The following is a 9,826-nucleotide window of genomic DNA, read 5'->3' as shown; positions in this document are numbered from 1 at the left end:
AAGAGCCGCTATATGGCTACGTGGTGCAGATGCTGCAGTACAATACCTATGCGGCAGACAACAATGACCAGAGAAGGCCAATGGTATCATCAGTTTGTGCCTGCATTGACTGCAATTCTCTGGCACCATGTGGCTCATGCCCCCACATCACTTGGGCCTGTAGCAAAATCAGCAATGAAAGCAGAATAGCTTTCCCTATGTATGCATAAACCTACCTTATATATTTTTTATTTATTGGATTTTTTTAATCCACTCTCCCCGTAAATGGGCTTAGAGCAGATTACAACATGGATAAATGACAATTGTTCTGAGTCAGACCACTGGTCTCTCCAGGTATTGTCTACTGTGTCTGGCAGTGGCTTTCTGGGGTCTCACAGCTTTTCACATCATCTTCTACCTGGTCCTTTTATCTAGAGATGCCAGGGAATGAATCCGGGACCTTCTGCATGCAAAGCAGAAGCTCTGCTACTGAGGCATGGTCCCTCCCCTTGCTACCCTTAATATCTCTTTGCAGTTCAGTTGCTTCTGAACATGGATATTCATTTCCTCATTGTATAATGCTATATAGAGGCAGAAAATGACAAGGCAGTGGGTGAGATGAAAGGATGCTATAAGCACAGAGACTACCAACGTGCCCATTTCTTCCTCTCTGCCAGTCAAGGTCTCTTCAAAAGCATTCTGCTGGCCCCACATAGATGATCTGCCTTGTCAAAACTAGCAAGAAAATTTCAATTCTTTCTCCAAGTCCAAATCAAGGCTAATTACTGCCAATGTATGTTATCTTCCACCAGAGACATTGCTCATAAAGTCCAATATTTCAAATCAAATCTACAAGAAGAGGAATTGAGCAATAAGCCTGAATGTGAGGATCTCCCCCCCCAGTTTATACCAAACGTTCTGAACAAGTTGCTGATGTCATTTAGACAGTTGTTTGCTAGCTTCATTTGGGGGTGAGAGAGGCCATGAGATAGAGGTCCGTGGAGAGAAATTATGCCAGCTAACAATGCCACCTGAGAGCGCAAAGCATGAAATCCTAATGAAAAGAACTGTTGTGACGTGGCAAGTGATATTTCTACTATACTGACTATAGCCAGATTCACTGGAGAGAATGGATTACATGGTCTGACAAGAGCAAGGGCATCTTGCAGCAGAACTACGGCAAAGTCTCTCTCCTAAGCCTCAATTCACACCCCGTCTCAACGTCCACCGGGCCAAGCGTTGTGCTTTCACTTATCTGACATTCTCATTAATGTTCATTTAATCGGAGCATTTGCTGAAAAGAAAGTTATGCCGCCCCCGTGATACTTGCCGAGTGTTGCCCTCTTTTGTATGAGTAAATAGGAAGTGGTGCCATTTCCTCATCAGTGCAGAGACTGGCCTTGGGATTTGCCAATTGTGCGGCGTACAGAAGACAGACTTCTGCAGCAGGGAACTTGGTCTTTCTGAACAGGCAAAACAAACACCAGGAGACTGGAAGTATAAAGACCCCATTTTAATAACAGCTGGTCCCAAATAAGATATATCCCTGATGAAATGCTATGAGAATTGCTTAAAATTAGATTTGCTATATGACACGAACCATTCAATTTGCAAGCAGGCATCAGCATTTGTTCTGCAACATTTGTGGTTCCAAAGCCGTAAGACAATGCACAGGCATTGTAGAGTGTTGTCCTGTGTTGTATGAGCAGAATAGGAAGTGGCATCATTTCTTCATCTGTGCAGACTGGCCCTTGGATTTGCAGGCCTTGCTGCATATGTACCGTCCTATGGGTTTTGAGCTACAGAAGTCACAGAACAAATGCAGACGTGTGCTTGCAAACTGAATGGCTCATGTCATTCACCAAATGCAATTTGGCAGTATGCATACATACGTGCATACTACCGGTATATTTCCATTTCCGGCCTTTTCCTGCACATCCACAACCTTCTTCCTCTTCTTTGTGCAGGAAAGACCTTGGTAACCTGAAATGGAAAAGAAAGAAGATAGCTTATGATAACAAGTGAGTGAGGAAAGCATTTTATTTTATGGAAATATAAAATGTATTTATTTACTTCATCTATGCCCCTCCACTCTTCCCAGGGAGGATTCAAAAGAGCTTGCATCATTGTTCACTCCTCCACTTGATCCTCACAACAACCCTGTGAAGTGGGTTTGGTTGAGTGTGTGTGTGTGTGTGTGTGACTGGACCAAGGACACCCAGCAAGTTCCCATGGCAGAGTGGGGATTTGAACTTGGGGCTCCCAGGTCCTAGTCCCACAACTAACCTCTCACTATACAGGCTCAGAGCAGAAATATACTGGCATAATGCAGGTGCACTGGTGTAGGACCCAGAAATGGGCCATGTAAAGGCATGCTGTGGGTGAGGATGGGATTTACTTGGTATCCTAAGCCTTCACAGCCTGCGTTCTGCCTCCGACACAAAAAAGTGGGTGTAAAGTATAAACTCGCCCAGCGAACACAATGGAAAGGCACATCTAAAGCACACCAGACAACTTTGGTTTGGAAACACTAGAGAAAGGACAGTTTGCATAAAAGGGGGCACATTGCATGAACAGTGGAGGAGGAGTACAGACATTGTTACAGGATATTGCAAACACTGCTCTGCTAAGGTACTTGACTTCAGAATACAGACACCAACCTGTAGTCTCTAATCTCCTAATGGAAGATGAAAGGATAACAGACTCACACAGGTAATGAAGGGAGAAAAATTCTCTGCCTCAGAGTGTTTGTCTGCTGTAAATGTGTCTCTTCCACTCTGCCTCATATACCTGGTTTTTATCAACTCAACAGCCCTTCTTTCCTCAATGCAAATTCTTCTACCCTGGGGTTTGGGATATAGTGCAGCAATGGCCTCCCCTCTGAAGATATGCTGGCATAATATTATGTGATGTTGGTGACATATCCTGCTGGTGTAAACCCAGTTGGAGGTAGGAAAAATATAGAGCACGACCAGATCCTTCAACCACTCCTGCTGCAAGCTAACCACTCAAGAACCCTTTTGTTTGCAGAGTGCCAGGGAGCAGCCAAAACAGAAACTGCAGACAGAGTTTCAATGCAATTCCATGCAAGGGATGGGTAAGTAAGTGTGCAATCCCATCTCACGGGAACGCAAAAAAGGGGAGGTATGGGAACTGGAAGAGCATCATGTGTGGAGTGCTTGAACCCAGAGGCGGCGGAGGGCTATGAGAGAATCCGTCCTCTCTGGAGTGATCTCTGCTGGCTCTGTCTTTCAAAACTACGCTTCCCAGCTGACACGTGAAGAACATGTATTATAAATATTAGGTAGAGAGACTCAGGCTGAAGCTGAATTCACACAAGATGGATGTAATGCTGGCTGGAAAGGCTCTTTTGGAGGGAATGGACCAACTCATTTTGGATGCAGTGAAGTCAGTCTTTGTGGAGCAGATTAAGAGTTTAACAGTAGTTTATGGACTCAGCTTTGTTGTCTGAAAAGCATCCTGGTACTGTAGCCACAAGTGCTATTAAAAGCATTTAGTTTGCCAGCTTTCCCCCTTCTTAAGATTCAGCCAGCCTTGTCCATGTTCACCCAGTTAGACTACTGCCACACTGTCTTAAGTGGGGCTGCCATTGAAGACAACTCAGAAATGACATTTGGTTCAAACTGGAGCACTTGATTATTATCCTTGTGTGCCAATTACATTGAGCTGCTCATCACCTTCCTGCCAAACTCCAACCCAGGGTTGCTCATCTGTCGTCCACTGGGGCCCATTTTCTTTTTCGGTGCTGCAAGCATGAGTTGTTTGTGAGGGCGTTTAGCAGACCATGAACTACGGACAAGGGGATTTTAAAGGGTTTTTTATGAAGCGTTTTTATGGTTTATTCTACATTTATGCTTTTAATGGAACAAACTGTAAACCACCTCAAGCCGCAAAGGTAGGCTAGAAATGTTTAATTAAATACATTAGTGCTCCACAATGGCATTGTTGAATTGCTATTTCACAAAAAGATAAATTATATCATACTGCTTAATTAAAGCACACCTAGGCTTTCCATATACCCCAAACACCTCTTGCTAGTTGTGTCGTAAAACACTGAAATATATTCTGCAGTTGCCTCTACCAGCTGACAAGTGTAACATTACGAGGGAAAGGAAAAATGAAAAGATAGGATACTATGATTCAGCAACTAGCAATGATTACATCTGAATCAAAGCCAGGTTTAAACATGGCACTGTGTATGTTAAAAAAATACTTCCTGTGCAGAGTTCCACATAATGGGCATCATGTTTGAACTGTATGGCTGGTACCTATGCCTACAAAGAAGCATGTCAGACCTCCACATGTACATTGTGCTGGTGTGTCAATAAGGTAATGCTTTACACTGGCAATATAATTTAAATGAGATAGCAGTTAAAGGAACCTGCAGGAGTTAACACAAATGCCCAACAAGACATTGGGGCCTAAACATCTAGACTGAAGGAAATTGTTTGTTTGTCCGTATAGGCTAGATATGTAATTAGTGCCACGCCCCACAATTATTAAGCAAAGGAACATTGTTTATTTATTTCAAATTATCATTACATTTGCAGACTATTATTTAAAAAGGGAAGACCATATTATATTACTATATTACATTAGTTCAAAACTAGCCTGCCAAGCAAAGATCTGCAAACTCTAATTTTACAAACACGATGAAAGACTTTTTATTGTACAAATTGCTTCCCTCCAAGAGTATCATGAATTTTTTTTTAGAAAATAGGTGCCAAAAACCTCTTTAAATATACACCCTTGCTTTCCTTTTTTGAAGATTGTCTTCTGTAGAAGCAATGCACACAACCTCCCCACCGCCATCTTATTTCAACAACTAAGTTCTGACCAGAAAGTACAGAATGCAGTGGAAGCATAAACAATGTGGACAATGTGTACAAAGTTATGACAGTATAGCCCGTGCCTATCTCAGTGCCATTGATAGCTTCTTTTGTTTTAGAAAAGATTTTTTTTAAGTTTTTTTTAAAAAAGGGACTGTCTCATAGCAAAAAATGTGGAACCCCCTTCTCTATCTGCAGGAAATAAACACGCCATTGAAATTCCTAGCCTTTGGAGGAAGAAAAAAGATCCCCGTCTAGACAGGTAATGATACATCTTAGCCTGATTTTTCTCTTAATATTTGTCTATGGAACCTTGCTACTGATATCTGTGGAGGTATGACTGGTCCCCCCACTGATATATCCTGTTGTAGGTACATAATCATCTCGGCAAGGCCTCTTATTCCTAATATGGCATTCTCCAGTCCTTGGTGCAAATCAAATGTTTGGCTTTTAAAATATTAGAAAACCCCCAAGCGGGGCCCTGAAGTTTAGAAGCACAGATCTATGTATCTGAAATATTTCTAAGTAGAATTTTTGGTACACTCAAGAAGTATTTCAACCAGAAGTCTGACTTAACGAAGGTAAATCTTTGAACTAATGACAACATCTGGGTTTTGGAAGGGGGAGTTAGCCCACATTTAACACCCTGCTCATACACAGAAAGAAAGCGAGCAGGTAAGCTACTCATGAGTTCATTTTTTCCTTATAGTCTCTTCTGGCACTTCTTCTGGAATGAGCTTTTCAAGAAGGAGCGGTACCCAGGGTCGTCTACATATTCATTCTTAAATCTGGAACTCAGCACCCGTTGTCTCTTCTTTTCTCCCTGGATAATATCTGCTCCATAGAATGTGTCTTCAAACCTCATATCAGATGCTGTAGACTAAAAACAGGCATTCATTGTAGATTATATTTCACATCTATAAACACATAAAACAACAGCATAGCAAAAGAAGGTTTTTCCTACCTTGGTACAATTAAAGTTCTTCAAAATCAAGAACAGAAAAGTCTCCTTTCTAACTACTGGTCATAGCCGATTACTGGCTGAAAAATCAGAACCGATTTGATCTACATTATCACAACAATTATGTGGTACAGCTCAACTGGTAACACATCACAGGAAGATAAGTTCTAGCCTAACCCTCATACAGATGATCTAGATTTTCCTGAGCAGTGCATTGTCATGTGTGAAACATTCCAATATGCAACCTGCCCCACTTGCAGTTGGGACATACTGTCAACAGGTGTGCTGTTATTACTCTGAATGTGTGGATCAGCCAACTATTTTATGTGTACTTTTTTTATATATGGTACCACTGGCCGTCGTCACACGGCCATAAATTTAGCGCCAAATTAGCGCCATCTCCCGCTAAATGCTCACCTTAATCTGGTTCTGTTGCGATTTCGCCATTCTCCCCAAATCATGCTTTGTGACTCTTTATGTCGTTCTCATCTGCTTCCATGTGAATGCCCTGGATCGACTGAACGCTTTGCAGTGCCAAAATGCTCACTTTCCTGATCATCTGTCCCACCTAATGTGATTCTCCAGCCCCACACTCCCACAAGCCCCAGCGCAACCCACAATTAAGCCTCAAACTAATTTTTTTTAAGGTAAGCCTTATAGCGCTATTGCAATATTCTGCCATGCAAGAATAACTGAAGCAGTTTACACCAATTGAGTATACTGACATTTCCTCTGTTCTTGTCAGTCTAAAATTTGAGTGCCAAGTAGCCATGGATTCTCTGCTTCGCTGCCCGTCTTGGCCCCCTCTTTTTTTTACATATATATCAATGTTGGCCCAGCACAACACTGGTATAACGAAAGTGCGATATAGTGCAACTATGCAAAAAAAATTTTTTTTAAGGGGGGGGATTTTTTGGCCCCGTTTCTGGAGGCACTTTGACTGCCCATCAAATTGCGCTTTTCCCTGTTAGTGACTGACTGGCAGTCGTCAAAAGATGGGAGAATCCGTTCTGATAACGATAACAGAGGAAATGATTTCTAGCGCAAAACTGACGAAATAAGGGGCCATGTGACAACGGCCACTGTTCCTGTCATTGCTCCAGAGTGGGTCCACTGTAAAGTCTTCTGTCTGTCTGGTTCAGCTTCTGGTATGCTTACAAACTACACACATATTGTGTGTTCCAAGGGATTGGGCTTCACTTACACAGTTTGAAAACATAGCCTAAACACTGTCAAAATACATGTACGTGAATGGATCGATGTGAAAGCAACTAAAGAAGCAGCAATCCCTTGTGGGAAAAAATGCTAAGGAGGGGAAAGGAAAGGGGAATGGTGAAATCTTCTGGCTTCAGAGCCAGAAGGGAAGAGAATAATTTCTATTAAATACTTCCACAATCATGCCAATTTCCTGTCCCTTGATTTTCTCAATTAGTAGACCTTCACTCATAAGCACGTCTATTCTCATAAGCAGGATATCCTTTGTGAGGAGGTTTCCGTCAGTGTCAAAGGAACTGGCCAATAGCAGGTAACTCCCTGTCAGCTCCATAGCAGGGTAGTGCTGCCTCTATGGCTTCTCTGGGCTCACTTGTATGCCTTTTTCTTTCTTCTACACTATGGACACCACTTCAACATCTGGGGGTTCTGTACAGAGGGGGGTGGGGTGGCCTATGAAACAACATAGGAGGCCTTCCAGGACAGTGAGACAGAAACTTTCCTTATTACCCCTTAGCCACCAATTGAGTTTCAGACCACACCAGGATGGGATGGAATTCACTGCATTGATCCACTAGTAGAACTACTTATGATGTATTTCTTAGGAAGTGGTTAGCATGCTGACTTCTGAGCCAATGATGCAGAAAGATCTGTTTGGGTGCTTAGATCAGGACTGGACTAAGACATGCTGAGGCTCTAAGAGATGTTAAATTTAAGAGCCCCCTTAGCATTACCAAACAGATGTTAATTGAGTAATTTGTTTGTATTTACGGGCCCTGAGCTATAGTTTGTTTAGCTTGTGCATATACCCAGCTCTGGTTTCTGATTTCTATTAGCTATTACCAAAGTCTCCCCCCGGCTCACTAAGAGAGTGCAAAAGTCCAAACTGCAAAAGTCTCATTTAAAGTACAGCTCATGATCTGAAGGCATTTGAAAATTTATCTTTTAAGCTCAGAAGCCTGTATTTGAGTACAACAGGTCTTGGGAAGAAAGAAATGTGACCATAAAATTAAGTCTAGTACACATGTCTCTAATTCACTTGTTAACTTTATTTTTCAGGGAGTCAGAAACATGAGTGACTTTGATCAGCAGTTCCACCTAAAACTAGTTCGAAGTCTGTAACATTTACTATCCAACCTTCTTTGATCCTCCCCCACCACTGCTTCCTGACAGACATATGGGCTATTCTCTAGAAATGTCCCAATTCTCCATCATCCTTCCCCATTGTTCCCATTTCTATTTTGGCTCCATTCGTAAGTGGTTGTTTCAGAGTTACTTACAGTGAAATGCTCAGAGGAGTTACACCAGTGTAAGCCGACTGATTTCAATGGGTTTAGACTGGAGTAACTCTTCTTAGGATTGCACTGTTAAGCTATTAACTTCCCTTCTATTTCTTTGATACCACACCTGTTCTGGCTCTGCTGCTACCAAACCACCTTTCCAGTGTTGGACTTCTTTTGAGGCGCTACATCTTTGTGTGTGATCTCTGTTGTGCTGCTTTCATACAGGCTGTCCAGACTTGAGGTAGTTGCGAAGGGGAAAAGAACAGCCCATTCAGAGAACTAAGATGTACAACTTTCCTCTCTAAGCCTTAGCAAAGTAAAGAAATAAAATCTCACAGTATTCTGCTTTGCTAAGATTAGCTACAAGAAGAGACACAGTAAGTCATTAGACTTGTATGACAAACAGAACATTACCAAGGCCAGATGCCGTAAGCAGGATATGGGGAGAATTTTTAGATGTTAAGGAAGATGGTAACATTTTAAAAATACAATTCAGTTCCTAGAAAAATTCAAATTATCAGAGAGAAAAGTAAAACTGATCTATAAAACTGTCACAATTTAAAAATTGAATAGCAGAAAGCCACTGTATCTAAAAGTACTATTCCCAGTCACATACAATAGTAAAACAAATTTACAATATATTAACTATTAACTTCTATTTTGAATCCTGTATAAAACAATAAAAAGTAATGGGGACTCTTCTCAAATAGAATAATAATGATAATGATGATAATAATAAAAATTGATCCACTGTTTTCACCAATTATATTATTTATTATACTAGTGAAGAACCATCCTGTTGTCAGCGAATATTGATTCTACTAACACAATTTCCAGATTTTGAAACCAGTCTGTTAGACCAGAAATGCTATACCCTGATAAAGAAGAAATCCTGAGGCGATATGAGGCCAGAACCAGCAAACATCACTCATGCAAAAAAGGCCGAAGACTGGTTTCCTGCGGGAAAAAATGTTAAGTTTTTAAGGTGCCACTGGACTTTTGTTTCATTTAACTACAACAGATTAACATGGCTATCCCTTTGCAATTACCCTTGAGTGAACAGCTTGTGAGTGAATTACCAAATAACGTCAGCAAAGGATCAAAGAGAAAAAGTCTTCACAGGTCAGAGAGGCCTTACTTGACATGCTATGACATGAATTTTAAAAAGTTACATATATGCTAAAAGTTATATAAAATCTGTGATAACTAAAAAAATTCAGAGGTTGGCTTGGTGGTATTTTGCCCAGTTTTCTAAACCAAACTTCTTTACTGATACTTACAAATCGGGCTCTCACTCTTTTAGGCAGCTCTTCATCTAGAGTGTAGATTTCTTCTCTCTTCGTTGCAATCTGAGAACCATCTTCAAATTCAACCTAATTTTTAAAGAATGGAATTCATCAAATTATCTTTATTTTTGATGTCCTGTTATTCACATGGGCCATCAGGGGTGGCCAAATACATGTTCTTTGAATGGGCTCTTGAAAACATCCCAGGGAGAGGGGTTTTTTTTGAACTTTCATATAAATCTTATATATAAGTTA

General features: G+C 41.1%; 1 protein-coding gene across 1 annotated transcript in view; it reads right to left on the bottom strand.

The window, feature by feature from the left end:
* Nucleotides 1-4,012: 4,012 nt before the first annotated feature.
* Nucleotides 4,013-9,826, bottom strand: part of KDM4C (lysine demethylase 4C) — a 385,835-nt gene continuing 380,021 nt past the window's right edge. Inside the window, exons 21-22 of the mRNA XM_054986639.1 lie at nt 9,566-9,658; nt 4,013-5,709 (exon numbers count right to left, since the gene is read on the bottom strand). Coding sequence (XP_054842614.1) covers nt 5,533-5,709; nt 9,566-9,658 — 270 coding nt within the window. The 3' untranslated portion in view covers nt 4,013-5,532. The remainder of the gene's footprint in view (nt 5,710-9,565; nt 9,659-9,826) is intronic.

The sequence above is a fragment of the Eublepharis macularius genome, chromosome 8 (assembly GCF_028583425.1).
Source record: "Eublepharis macularius isolate TG4126 chromosome 8, MPM_Emac_v1.0, whole genome shotgun sequence".
NCBI classification, from domain to species: Eukaryota; Metazoa; Chordata; class Lepidosauria; order Squamata; family Eublepharidae; genus Eublepharis; species Eublepharis macularius.
The sequence above is the reverse complement of the archived record's forward strand: the minus strand, read 5'-3'. Positions and strand labels throughout refer to the sequence as shown.